Below are 14191 nucleotides of genomic sequence, written 5' to 3'. Positions count from 1 at the left end.
TAAAGTAAGTGGTGACAGCAGGGAGATGGGTTGTGTGGATGGGACTAGTTAGATAATCGAAGGCAGGAATGGAGGCGGGGGTGAGGGGGGTAGGCTGGTGCCCCTTCTAGCCTCCTAATTGCACTCCGCAGTTTACTGGACCTTCCTATGAGAGATTAGGTTGAAGATAATAATAATAATAATAATAATAATAATAATAATAATAATCATGTAGTGGAACTATGCATACTCAGGCCCCACCACCCCTGTTTGAAGGGTGACTTCTGATGTATTTGCTTCAGATGATTGTTTAATGTGACTAATGAAATAAAAATAGTTTTCAGCGTTTTCATCCTCTCCTCTTCTCCCCGTCCCATCGAGTGTATTCTCTCCATGCCTGTTTTGGTTAAAATATTAAAAAGTTTCCCGTGTATTAGATGCCGTATCCCTTCACTTAAATGAATGTTTCAGGACTGGCAAATTAGTATCTACCAAATGTTATATTGCACAAACGTTTTTATCATTTCTTTGGCCCCTCCCAGCTCTTCCCCTATGTTGGGGGAGGGGGGGAGTAGGCTTGTTATTGATTTTATTCGCATCTTTTCCTCCAACTGGAAGGCTCTTGAGGTCCAAAGAATAAACCGTAATGTGTTCATATGTTCTTCATGGATGAACATTTAAGTGTGTACTGCACAATGTGGTTTTTGGAGAGTGATTGGCTTGTCACTGTGATCTCATGGTGTATATTCCCCACCTCTCCTCCCTCCCCCCCCCCTTTTTTTTTGGTTGCTGTCAGTTGTGGGGCTTGTACTCAGACACTGGGTGCTGTGAACTTCAGTGCTCAACCTTAGCGCTCTACCACTTGAGTCACAGCACCACTTCCGTGTTTTGAGTGATTAATTGGAGATAAGAGTGTCAAGGACTTCTCTGTCCTGGCTAGCTTAGAACTGAGATCCTCAGATCTCAGAGTCCTGAGTACCTGGGATTATAAGCACTGGTAGTGCCTGTCTCTGGTATTCTTGTACCGGCGACAGAGGCATTCTAAAAATGCCTATTGCAGTTTATCATTTTAATTTATGCTAGTCTATGAGAAATGAAGAGATAGCTCATCCTTGTGTTAGTTGCAGTACCCCCCCCCCCCGAAATATTTTTTAAAAGTTACTATGTTACTTAAATCTCTTTAATCTCTGGCATTTCACTGTTCTTACCCTTATATTGGCAGGTGATATCCTTTACCATTTTTTCTTTCATTTTTGGGTAGATTTTCTTGTTCATTTTTCAGGTGTTGCAATAGTTGAACTTCTGTGTTTTCCATGAGGACATTTAGATGCTTAAAAAACATTTGTTGAAAACACCTTTCCCTGTAATATCCTTGTCATCTTTTCACCATAGATATGTTAGGCTATTTACTGAATCTCTATTCTGTTGACCTTTGTGTTTAGTCTTACATCAATGTGTTCTGATATATTGTCTTTAAATTGCTTTTTGAAAATAGTCTTAAAATGGAATAATGTAAGTCCTTACTTAGACTTTTGGTTTGGCTTTCCTTGGTCGTTTCATTTCTATATAAATTTAAAATCAGGGAGCCAATTTCTACTGAAAGAACAAAGCAAAAGTACAAGGGAGCTAGAGTTTTTACTCTAATTATGTTAAAAGGTTGTCTATTTGAAGGCAGTTGACATTTTACCAATCCATGAGAATTGATTCTTACATTTGAATATGATTGATATTTCATTTACTTAGATCTTATTGAATTGGCTTCAGTGATATATTTTTAAAAAGACTTTTTGGAGTCTGTAAAACATTTTATATTTTGATTCGGTTGGTAATATGGTTGCACACATTTACCAAAACTCAGAGATCGTTTCCACAAATATTCCTCAACTAAATATTCTTGTGGGAAAAAGAAAAAATACATTAACCTTTACCCTCAATTGTACCTTTAAATTCTGTACAGGTCATTGTTGGTAAACGTTACTTTTTAATGAAGCTGATTTTTAAAAAGTGAAACCAGAAATAACTTGTTATTATACTTACTTAACATGATTCATAAACATTTAGAATCATGGGACTTGAATTGAATGTTACCAGTTGGTACTTTGCTTACTGCTGCCATGGTTTATTACTGTCTGAAAATTCCATCCTATCAGGTCCAGGGATAAATGCAGGCTCTTGTGATGAAGCAGGAAAGGGGTCAGGTGTGGGCTAGGCATAGTGACAGTAAGCAAATCTGTACCAGATATTGGTATAAGTTTCCATTTTCTGATAGACTCAAAGTTAGATTCTTGCTAATCCATACATGTCATTGTGTATGGCTGTGTAAATTGGGTTTGAGTTACTAGGCAAATGTGATGGATCTATATTCTTTACACTGCCTCATAGTCACTTAACACTCACAATCCCTTTCTTTTGATTAGAAAGTATCACGGAGAGCTCATTGGAAGCCAAGTGGCAGAAGATGGCAAAGCCCCAGGTGGAGTGAGGCTTATCTCCGAGTCACCCTTGGAAACTAGTTCCCCCATGAATGTGTACAGAGGTCTTCTCTGATACCCACTTCTAAATGTCACTTGTAATCCACTTATTTTATTCTCCGATCCCTCGCTGTGGTGTGGGGAGAATTCTGGAATTTCAGATCCTGGTCATGGATAGAAAAGGAAAGATCAGATCTGATCAGGTAAACAAAGCCATCTAAGAACATCAAGAGATTAATGATTACAGTCATTTTCAATTTGGGGGCATGCCAGTGCCCACCAAGAAATGAAAGAGGACAGAAAGAAATGGAGATAAAGCTCTGCCAAGGAAAGTATTGATGGTACACAGCAAGGGTGTGACTGAGGCAGAGGATCATGAATTTGAGGACAGACTACACAAGCTATACTTGTGTCAAAAAATTACAATGGATCATGAAACAATTTATGTGCTTATATGAAACTAGAACGATGAAATCTGTGTAAATTATTCAAAGAAGGGTAGAAGAGGCATAAAGGAGAGGGGTGAAGTTGATGGGGGATGTTGCATGCATGTAATGAGATGGCCCTAATATATACTAATAAAAATGGAATCAAGTGAGCCAGGTGCTGGTGGCTCACGCCTGTAATCCTAGCTACTCAGGAGGCTGAGGGATCATGGTTGAAAGCCAGCCCTGGCACAAAGTCCTTGAGACTCTTATCTCCAATTAACCACCAGAAAACTGGAAGTAGTGCTGTGGTTCAAGTGGTAGAGCACTAGCCTTGAGCTGAAGAGCTTGGGGACAGCGCCCAGGTCCACAGTTCAAGCCCCACAACGGACAAAGAGAGAGAGAGAGAGAGGAAAAAAAAGGAATCAAGAGACACAGAGGATGGGGCTCAGAATTATGTATTAAAAAAAGGATTAGGAAGTGGCACTGTAGCTCAAGGGGTAGGACAGTGGCCTTGAAGGCTGAAGAGCTCAGGGGCAATGGTGAGGCCCAGAGTTCAAGTCCCACGACTGACCAAAAAAAAAATTTTTTTTTAAAGATTAACATTTTTTTAAATTGAATTTAAAGACTGTAGAGATTAGAATATTTGCCTTTGTAGCTAGCAAAGTACTTATTTCAGATTAGATGCATAATGCACAACGAGTATTTGTTGAATGAATGAATGATTCACTTACTAATGTAAGGCCTTAAATTTAATATACCTAAGCCTACCGCCAAGGATCTGCCTAGTAGCCACAAGTAGAGAAATATGGTAATGGCACATACAACAGAGAATTTATGGCAGCATAGTTTCTAGGTTTTTGTTTCTTCTAGTTTGAATGTTGGTGTGCTATCTGATGTATAATAGGCTCCGCTGGAGGTTTAAACTCAAGGGTTTGTGCTTGCTAGGTATATGCTCTATCACTTGAGCCATGCCTCTAGCTTTTTTTTGCCTTAGTTATTTTTCAGACAGAGACTTAATTTTTTGCCCATGGCTAATCCTAAACCAGAATCCTTCTACCTACCACCTCTACCATGAATGGTTTATTGATTGAAATGGGGTCTCCTTTTTTTTTGCCCAGGCTGGACTAGAACCACAGTCTTTACAATCTGTATCCCCTGTAGTTATGAACAAGTTAATTTTAAATAGTGCTCACTAACTTTACGGTTGGCTCACACCTATAGTTCTAGTTTGTTAGTAGACATCTGAGGATTGATGTTCAAAGCCAGCCCCCAAAGTTCCTGTGATTCCTATCTCCAATTAGCCAGACAAGAAGTATATATGCAAATGGTAGGATGACAACCATAAAGTAGCATGGGGCTATGAGTTCAAATAAGTTCTCGTACTGGCACTCAAAACAAAACAGGTGGACACTAGTGGCTTACATCTGTAATGGTAGTTCAGTTTGGAGCTAGTTCACTCAGAAAAGTCTCTGAGACTCATCTGCAAGTAAACCCCTAAGAATACATCTGGAAGACAGGCTGTGGCTCACGTGGTAGAGTGCTAGCCTTGAGCAAGAAAAGCTCAGGGGGAAGTTCAGACCAAGTGCAATCTTTATTATCTGCAGGCACATACATGTATGCATACATACATACATGTACGCATACTGGAAATCAATGGTTAGAACTTTTCTCCAGGAAGTAGAATCTACACACGTGTGAAAATGAAATTTTAAGACAGCTGAGTTAAAGTTGGCTCACCATATAGGGTTTCCTCTCAAATGTGAAAGGGGGGGGGGGGAAGCTATGGGCATGCTATTTGAATCCCAGTTAAACGTGCAACAGATTACTAGATTTAATGGTGTGGTTCCACCAGGGTTGAAAGTCCTTCCGATGAAATACCACTCACTCATATGCAATCAGGGAGAGCGATCGTTTAAGCAGAGAAACGGGTAAGATTGAGCCTCAGCTCTGAAACCACCACAGCTGAATTTAACGATGGCTCCAATGAAGCCAATAGCTTGGAATCCTTAAGTCAGGGAAATATCCAGTAAGCACAACTGCACTCCCAGCTGCGAAGACCGAGGGACTAAATGGATTCTCTAGGCGTTATTAAGCGATCACCATTCTGAAGCCATACAAAACCCCTTGGGGGACAATTAAGCGTGAGCCACAGGCACACCTCAAACCTCAGGTATAAATTGCTGGCTGGGTTTATAGGTTAAATCTTCCCTTTGGGTCCTAGTATCTACCTCGCAATCAATTTAAACTAGCGTCGGTTGCAGTGTATAAAGCTCTTTTTGCGAGATCGTAGGTGGCTCTTAAAAGAGCCGTTGGATTACTAGAAGCTCCCAACCTGCTTACTTTTTCTTGGGTGCCGCCTTCTTGGGCTTGGTAGGGGTCTTTGGCTTTGTCACCCTAGCCTTAGCTGCCTTAGGCTTTACAGCCTTGGCTTTAGCTGGGCTTTTGGCTTTCTTCGGCTTCACGACTTTGGGCTTCTTGGGGCTTTTGGAAGGCTTCTTCGGCAGCGCGGGCTTCTTGGCTTTCTTAGGGGTCTTCACGCTCTTCTTAGCCGCGGCCCCCGCTGCCTTGCCGGGCTTCTTTGACGCAGCACCGGCTGCCTTAGGCTTGGCTGCTACCTTCGGGCCGCTGGCTTTGGATTCAGGAGCAGTTTTCTTAGCGAGCTTGAAAGAGCCGGAGGCGCCGGTGCCCTTGGTCTGCACCAGGGTGCCTTTGCTCACCAGGCTCTTCAACCCCAGCTTGATGCGGCTGTTGTTCTTCTCCACATCGTAGCCGGCAGCCGCCAGCGCCTTCTTGAGCGCAGCGAGAGACACGCCGCTGCGCTCTTTGGAAGAGGACACGGCCTGCACAATCAGCTCCGACACCGAGGGGCCGGCAGGCTTCTTAGCGGCAGCGGCTGGAGCCTTAGCAGGCTTCTTAGCTTTTTTGGCGACCGGAGGCTTCTCCGGGACAGTGGAAGAAGCCTGGGTGACGGGCGGTGTCTCAGACATAGCAGCTGCAGCAGACAAACTAGTCAGCAAGACCTGACAAAGTTGAATGATTCTTGAGAGTGTGGCGAGGCCTATTTATAGAGGGGGATGTGCTGTGATTGGTGGGCATTTTAAAGCCCGCCCCTCCACGCTCCTCTTGAAGGCACCTAGAGGATTGTTTAGACCCGTGCTTCTGCTTCGTTTTCCCGCGCAAATGCACCCTCAGAGTCGACTCTGAGATGAAAATCTTTTAGAACAGTCTTGCGCTGTAAAGCCAAAGATGTCATTTCCCACAACTCATACCTCGATTTACTAAGATTTAAAAAAGCTACTGGAGATGTTCACTAGTGGTTTTCAAGAAAAGGGAGAGATTGTCCTGAATAGTGGGTTTCGGGAGAAAAGGAAAATGTGGTTGTGTGCATTGTTTTTTTTTCCTGATAAAGCTGAAGAGCGGTGTGGCGCACTTTTAATACGTTTGGGTCAGAGAAATGAACTATCGAAAATTCCAGATAGCCCAAACGGACGCTGTGTTCAATCTGTTCTGTATTAGCACATAGAATATGGACACAACTTGTTTTGTACAGAAAGATTTATGAGGCACACAAGCATTTTCTTGACAGGCATTGTCCAAACTTTGGTTCCTTTGGAAAACGAGCAAGATTGCAATATTGTAGTTCGGCTTTTCTAGCTTGTCTATAGATGGAAAGAGCATTTAAGAGCAAATATGATGCTATCATTATTTCACCTTGCAAATCAATAAACTAACGGGGGAGAATGAAATGTCATCAGACTGACATCCTCATCCATGTTCCTAAATGCCCAATGCTTAGGAAAGCCAGGCAACCTAAGCTTCTTCTCCAGCGCATTGTTGCGATTTTCACACAGTTTAAGCAATCTCAGATTTGCGCACTTAAACTATGAGTCCCACACTAGTGTCCTTTTTCCCTGCCAGGTTTTTTTTTCCCCCCAGCAATTCATTTTTTATTTAGGATTGGTTTCGAAATGTGTCATATACTTTCTAAGAATTTAGAAGAGAGCAACTAGGAATAAAAACACAAATCTTGGTCTGAGGGTAACTAGAAAAATCACTAAATAATTTTTAAGTAAATCCTTTTTGAAAGACAAAAAAGGGCTTTTGTAGAGCATTCTCAACGTAACAAGCAACGCTTGGATCCAAATGCAGCTCTACTTTCTTATTCTAGTAGTCATTCTTGCTTCCTATGATGGAAAACTGCCTTTACAGAAAATGGGATGATCCATGCAAATGAAGGATGCTAGATCCACTTTCTCATTGGTTACTTAGATAAGATGTATAAACCAATCAAAAGCTACTATCTGGAATACGTCCTAATGTAGAATTGCATTTTAGTGTATGAGAATGCTACCGCCTTACCCTCTTCTCAAGATTATCCCCTTTGCTGTGGGGACTTCTGTTGCTCTTGGCCTGTTTCCTTTCCCCGTTTTCGGGGGGCGAAAACTCGGTTGAAGGTGCCAACTCCAGGTACTTCCTCTTTTCATTTGACAAGTTATAAATTCGCCCCATAAAAGTGCAACCACTTGAGAAAGGTTGATATACCTGATATTGATCATGGATAGTTAACAAAAAATGCTTTGCACAGAATGTTCTTCAAGAAATCATGTAATCAATGAGATTATGCTTTTTACATTTCAGCGAGGTTTCCTTAACAAAAAAGACGCCGCTTTTTTAAAGAGCTCGTCAAATTCCATATTGTGTAAGCCAGCAAGGAAATGTAAAACATTTCATGAGACCGGGGAAGAAGTTCATTCCTTTGATTTCGGCCACAAAGAAAAAAAAAACTAAAAAGCACGTTTCACAAGACACCAACCAGACTGAATAGAAGCAGAGGGCTTGAAGGAAATGAAGGATTGAAGAGAAACCAATCAGAGCGTGAGACGTCACAGGCAAAAGTTTTTTTTGTCCAATCACTGCACTCTAAACACTATAAATACCCGCAGCAAAGGCTAGCAAGCCAGTTAGCTTCTCTCTCCCCCAGTAATGGCTCGTACTAAGCAAACTGCTCGGAAGTCCACCGGTGGTAAGGCACCCCGTAAACAGCTGGCTACGAAAGCTGCTCGCAAGAGCGCGCCGGCCACTGGCGGTGTGAAAAAGCCCCACCGTTACCGGCCTGGCACTGTGGCGCTGCGTGAGATCCGGCGCTACCAGAAATCGACAGAGCTGCTGATCCGCAAGCTGCCGTTCCAGCGGCTGGTGCGCGAGATCGCTCAAGATTTTAAGACTGATCTGCGTTTCCAGAGCTCCGCAGTGATGGCGTTGCAGGAAGCATGTGAGGCTTATCTTGTAGGGCTCTTTGAAGACACAAATCTGTGTGCTATTCATGCTAAGCGCGTCACTATCATGCCCAAGGATATCCAGCTAGCAAGGCGCATTCGCGGAGAGCGTGCTTAATTGCACTCCCAGCCACCCACCAAAGGCTCTTTTCAGAGCCACCCATTTTTTCATGTGAAAGCCGCTGCTTTGCTTGTACTGTTAAACCCTTGAATTATAGCTCTTACTAAGTTTACTAAAGCTTATCTGTCCTTTGAGACCTGGCCATGTGGCAAGCAGGCAGTATGACGATGTCCTGAGTGGTGTTCCTATTCCTGGAGAGATCAGTGTAAGGTGCTATTTTCTTACCCTGTTTTCACTACTCCCTGCTGATTTGGCCCTCGTCCTCCCATCAGGCTCCAGCATAAGGCAGTCTGGTGAGTAGGTTGAACCTTGGGCAGTGAATCCAAAGCAATTCGTATAAAGATGTTTGCAAAGATAAATGGGCCGTTAGTTTGACCGAGTAGTAGTAGAGTGCTTGCTTACACGGGTTCCATCCCCTGGGTACCACATACATAGTAAAGATTGGAAGCGATGCTATAACTTAGGTCTCTAGCTTTTAAGGAAAGTCCAATACCCAAGGACAGTGCTCAGGCCCTGAGTTGAAGCCCCAGGACTAGCAAAATAAAAATGCGGTAGAAATTGTTGCTAATAGGTCCCTTTACCGAGAGCTAGAAAGCTTAGGGAGAAAGCAAAGAGCCGCTACCCTCATATAAGAGAATGGTATGGAGGCCACAAAAGTAAACCTCTCGCTGGTTGACACTTGATTATGAAAACAACCCAAGTATTTCTATGAAAATACTAACTGGAAAAAAAACGCTTGTATGTTGAAATTTGGTTCCTCCAATCATTACGAGACAGTTAAAAGCAAGTCTTGAAGGTCCTGCCTACCCCAAATTCCCGCGCTTGGAGGAGGGATTAAGGGCGGGACTGCCTGCGTCATAATTCCCGCCGGCGCGCTTTCTATTCTTCCAGGGGGCAGGGCGAAGGGAAGGAGCAAATATATAAGAGCAAGCTCTAGCCCTCATCGTTAGTTCGTTTTATCTCTACTCGCATTTATGTCTGGACGCGGGAAAGGCGGCAAAGGCCTTGGCAAAGGCGGCGCCAAGCGCCACCGCAAGGTCTTGCGCGACAACATCCAGGGCATCACCAAGCCCGCCATCCGTCGTCTGGCCAGGCGCGGCGGAGTGAAGCGGATCTCGGGGCTGATCTACGAGGAGACCCGCGGGGTGCTGAAGGTGTTCCTGGAGAACGTGATCCGCGACGCCGTCACCTACACCGAGCACGCCAAGCGCAAGACCGTCACCGCCATGGACGTGGTCTATGCGCTCAAGCGCCAGGGCCGCACCCTCTATGGCTTTGGCGGTTAGTCTGCGCTGTACATTTCATTTGTAAACCAAAGGCTCTTCTCAGAGCCACCCAACTTATCAGAAAGGGACTGTAATACATTCTGACATGGCTTTTGCAAAATTACTTGCATTGTGATTTTTGGGTTTGGCGCCACCCCTCCTGTTCCCACTCATTGCTGGGATGGGATTTATCTGCATGAAAGCTATCGCCCAAATGCGGGGGATTGTAATATCTCCATCAGTTCACAGAAATGGAGTGTTCCAAAGTTTGAGGCTAAGGCTGTGTTCCACAACTAGCAAGGACATCCTGAACTTGGTGACGTTGGAGCATCCCTAGACTCTCTGGCCCCTGCTCTTGTCACCCCCTCCCCTGGACTGTTGTAGCCCCTGGGTCCCCTCTCCAATCAAGACAGCCACCAACCAGATCTTGTCATTTATGGCCCTTTCGCTTTTTTCATTCATTATCCTTCAATCGTCTATACCAGGTAAAAGGAGTTGGGCACCCTACAATGACCTACCTTTCTCCTCAAAATTCTTCCTTGGCAGTGTGAGGCCTTAATTTTGAAATTTGATTAACTATTTCTAAGCAGCTTCCATTCTGCAGAAGTGTGAGTTTCTTCTCAGGACTGTAATATTTTCCATCAGTTGTTTACTCAGCTGGCAAGGACATTCAAAGATAATCTCTAGGACAGCACTAGGGTTCTCCTGACCTAAATTTCTGTGGAAACCAGTAACAAAAAATGATGCAAATATCCCAATGTTAGTCAACATGAAGCTAAGGATGTGAAAAACTAAAAGGTAGCTTGGTGCCAATTATGTAATCATGGCCTCCAAGCATCACTGACTTTATAAGGCGAGAAGGACCAAGTTCGAGATTGGTGGTGGGGGGATTTGGTAGGTTGGGCTTAAAGCCCACATTACAGTACTGTCGCTTAGTTCATTAAAGAACAAAATATTGTTAAGGAAAAGGCACATTGGAAGACAGCATGAGAAAGCATTCATATCCAAGGGATTTTTAAGCTGCACAACTCTTTTGGTAAGAAAGTGGGCGGCCCTGAAAAGGGCCTTTAGAACTTTACAGACAGGCAAGGCAGTTTAACCACCGAAGCCATACAGGGTGCGGCCCTGGCGCTTGAGCGCATAGACCACGTCCATGGCGGTGACGGTCTTGCGCTTGGCGTGCTCGGTGTAGGTGACGGCGTCGCGGATCACGTTCTCCAGGAACACCTTCAGCACTCCGCGGGTCTCCTCGTAGATCAGCCCCGAGATGCGCTTCACTCCGCCGCGCCTGGCCAGACGACGGATGGCTGGCTTGGTGATGCCCTGGATGTTGTCGCGCAAAACCTTGCGGTGGCGCTTGGCGCCGCCCTTGCCAAGGCCTTTGCCACCTTTTCCGCGTCCAGACATGGCTAGGAGTTGTCAGAAAGTAAGTAAGAACTCAGTGAGGTCGGCTTTGAGACCTTCAGTAATTATATGCTGCGATCGGACCTAATTGAGAACTGTAGGCGGGAGCGTACTACAGCTTTCTTCCGCCCCCCTCTGGCCAGTGATGGGAGGAGCAAGAACGGAGACAAGTTTTCCCTTTTAATCGCCTGAGTTTTGTCCTTTCAAAATGACAAACGTGCAATTTGAATCTCAAGTTGCTGAACCCGGATTTTGATGACACAGCACTTGAAAGGACTCAGAAATACACCACTGTGGCTTATTGATTTTTAAGAACACTACAAGTGCAAAAACATCATTTTGGCCTTTCTGTTTCTAAAAAGAAAACTTCAAAATTTCTATGTAAAAGGTACCTTGTCTGTCCAACAAAAACAGCAACTTTTGGTCAAAGGAAGGAACAGAGGGTTCTATTTAAGTAAAACTTACGTTGAGCAAGCTTTTGAGGGGGAGGGGTACTTCCCAATGAAATATCTGGCTTAAATCCTTTTCCTTGTCTCTTATGATTCTTTATTCAATTTGTAAAATATGAATTGACTGCTTCTTTCTGTCTTCTTTTTTAGGGTTCCTGTGCCACATAAAACTTGTGTTAGATAAATTTATGGGACTTTTTAGTCTGTTTTTGTCCATTTAATTTCCCATCTGAAGCCTGAGTCTTCAGGTAAAGTTTTGCCACTTGTACATATTTTGGCACTTGTACTCCCTCACAAGAGGAGCGTTAGTTTTATATAACCATGCAACTTTGAGTTCCCTTATCTATGAAAGTGTAGTAGTGATTGCTTTAATGGACTTTGGTGTTGAGAATTAGGATTAGCTAATGCAAACAAAACAGGATGTCACAAGTGCTACTTACATGTCATTTTGTTTTTAAGATTGTTACTTTTAAAATCTGCCTTGAACTGTATGTTGCCCGAAATCTTGATTTCATTTTATGTCCCAGCATATCACTACCAGAAAGTGCAAATATATTAAAGGTTAAAAAAGCAATCATAGCAGCAGAGCCAGGTGGCCCACAGCTGTAATCCTAGCTACTCAGGAGGCTGAGATCTGAGGATAAAGGTACAAAAGCTAGTCTGGGCACAAAAGGACCTAAGACTCTTCTCCGATTAACCTCTAAAAAACAGGAACTGGGCTTACTTAGCTCAAGGGTAGGGTGGTAGCCTTAAACTGAAGAGTTTAGGGACAATCCCAGGCCCAGGGTAGGGTGGTAGCCTTGAGCTGAAGAGCTCAGAAACAGTGCCCAGGCCAAGTTAGGGCCACATGACCCCCCCCCACACACACACAAAAGACAATCTTAGCATATAATAAAGTACAAGATGATTCCAAATTTTCTGTTTGTTTTTATTTTGTGACATGTTCAAAACAATTGTCCCAAATATTGGATTATTCTCTTCCTCAAGTATATGGACATTCACATTCTTGCACACAGCTATGCAGGAATGCAGTTCAACACTCCATATAGATTTCTCAGTTTGGGGTTAAAATTTTGTAAAGCTTAGCAATTCTTGTTTTCAGGAACATTGGAACACCTACTACCAATATTTTTGGTTTTGTTTCTGAGAAAATGTCTTCCTATGTAGCCCAGGCTGGACTCAAACTTGTTATCCTCTGGCCTCAGCATAGACTGTGATGACTGGTGTGCTACCTTCTGTGCTACATACTACTAAATATTCAAGCCTGAAAAATGCACCCTGGATTTGTCTTTTCTCTTCTTTGGGAAATTTGGTCTTTTCATATGTGTCTAGTCAGAACTGTGTCTGGACTCCAATACTACTAGCTATAAACTTTACTGTATTATATATCACTGTGGTGCTTGAAGAAGAAAAATTGTCTAATTGAAGATCTTGTGAAAATCAATTTAATGAAGAGGCAAGAAAAAACATACCATTACAATCTCCAACTAGGTCTCTGAATATATTTCTCATGCAATTGCTTCACAGGACAGAAGCACAATGCAATTAATCTCCTACATTTTATGAGACAGGATAGGGCCCATAAAGAAATAAAAGCCCCTAACATGGGGGAAGGAAGGAAGGAAGCAGATATAAATTTCCACCTTTGATTTTTAAAGGCTATTTTATTTATAAATTAAATCTACAAAATACAAGACTTTCAGAAGGTAAAGATTTGGTTATTTTTTTAAATACCTCTAATTCACAGCTAAAAGTTAAAATTACTAATACTATTGTATCTACGTACACTCCGAAGGGAATGTAGTTGAGCTACTGCTAAATCAGGGAAATGGCCACAGGGATTAATGGCCCACAAACACTGTATGGACCTTTAATATCTAAATAAGCTAGTTGAAAATGGAGCTTTAACTGCATTCCTAACTGCCCAGTATTTACTGCCCAAATTGTGGGAAATACCTGCCAAAATTCAGTTTATGAAGCCATTGGTTGAGTATTTCCTCAGCCACTCATGTAGCTGTCAAGGTGGGACATAACACGGATAATTGATATTGCGCATGCGTGAGACATTCCGCCTAAACACACGCAAGCATAAAAGCTTATTTCCCTTCACAGTAGTGCAAAGCACATGGACACTACCACGAACTGAATGAAAAGGCAAACTAGTCACAGCTGCTTTCTCGAGCATTTGGGTGGCTCTGAAAAGAGCCTTTGGGTTCAGTCGTAATAATTACTTTTTATGCCCTCTCTCCACGGATGCGGCGCGCCAACTGGATATCCTTGGGCATGATGGTCACCCGCTTGGCGTGGATGGCGCACAGGTTGGTGTCCTCAAACAGACCCACCAGGTACGCCTCGCTCGCCTCCTGCAGCGCCATCACAGCCGAGCTCTGGAAGCGCAGGTCCGTCTTGAAGTCCTGCGCGATCTCGCGCACCAGCCGCTGGAACGGCAGCTTGCGGATCAGCAGCTCCGTCGACTTCTGGTAGCGCCGGATCTCGCGCAGCGCCACGGTGCCGGGCCGGTAGCGGTGGGGCTTCTTCACGCCGCCCGTGGCCGGCGCGCTCTTGCGAGCGGCCTTGGTGGCCAGCTGCTTGCGGGGCGCCTTGCCGCCGGTGGATTTGCGAGCGGTCTGCTTGGTACGAGCCATAATGGAAAGTGAGGAACGTCAGGGAGAGACTTGCGCAGCTGGGAGAGCAGCCCGTCTTTTATACAATCAGACTACCAACGATTGGACCTCGCACATTCGAAATTGCGCGCGCTTTTGTCTGATTGGTCCATTCCGATGCCGGAGAACCCGGAT

The 14191-nt window shown here is 43.9% G+C and overlaps 5 protein-coding genes across 5 annotated transcripts; 2 read left to right on the top strand and 3 right to left on the bottom strand.

Moving 5' to 3' along the window:
* Positions 1-5214: 5214 nt before the first annotated feature.
* On the bottom strand, positions 5215-5865 carry H1-1 (H1.1 linker histone, cluster member). Its single transcript, XM_090355400.1, has one exon. The coding sequence runs from the start codon at positions 5863-5865 to the stop codon at positions 5215-5217; it is 651 nt and encodes a 216-aa protein (XP_090211526.1).
* Positions 5866-7859: 1994 nt separating this feature from the next.
* On the top strand, positions 7860-8361 carry H3c1 (H3 clustered histone 1). The gene has a single exon (XM_090355401.1). The coding sequence runs from the start codon at positions 7862-7864 to the stop codon at positions 8270-8272; it is 411 nt and encodes a 136-aa protein (XP_090211527.1). The 5' UTR covers positions 7860-7861; the 3' UTR covers positions 8273-8361.
* An 822-nt stretch (positions 8362-9183) lies between these two features.
* On the top strand, positions 9184-9619 carry H4c1 (H4 clustered histone 1). The gene has a single exon (XM_090355399.1). The coding sequence runs from the start codon at positions 9250-9252 to the stop codon at positions 9559-9561; it is 312 nt and encodes a 103-aa protein (XP_090211525.1). The 5' UTR covers positions 9184-9249; the 3' UTR covers positions 9562-9619.
* Positions 9620-10591: 972 nt separating this feature from the next.
* On the bottom strand, positions 10592-10947 carry LOC150048303 (histone H4). The gene has a single exon (XM_090356268.1). It carries the CDS (start codon positions 10945-10947, stop codon positions 10636-10638), a length of 312 nt encoding a protein of 103 aa, XP_090212394.1. The 3' UTR covers positions 10592-10635.
* A 2680-nt stretch (positions 10948-13627) lies between these two features.
* Positions 13628-14099, bottom strand: LOC150048302 (histone H3). The gene has a single exon (XM_090356262.1). It carries the CDS (start codon positions 14036-14038, stop codon positions 13628-13630), a length of 411 nt encoding a protein of 136 aa, XP_090212388.1. The 5' UTR covers positions 14039-14099.
* Positions 14100-14191: the final 92 nt, after the last annotated feature.

The sequence above is a fragment of the Megascapheus bottae genome, chromosome 22 (genome assembly GCF_031878675.1).
Source record: "Megascapheus bottae isolate mThoBot1 chromosome 22, mThoBot2.hap1, whole genome shotgun sequence".
Classification (NCBI taxonomy): Eukaryota; Metazoa; Chordata; class Mammalia; order Rodentia; family Geomyidae; genus Megascapheus; species Megascapheus bottae.
Note: the sequence above shows the minus strand (reverse complement) of the source record. Positions and strands in the feature narration are given on the sequence as shown.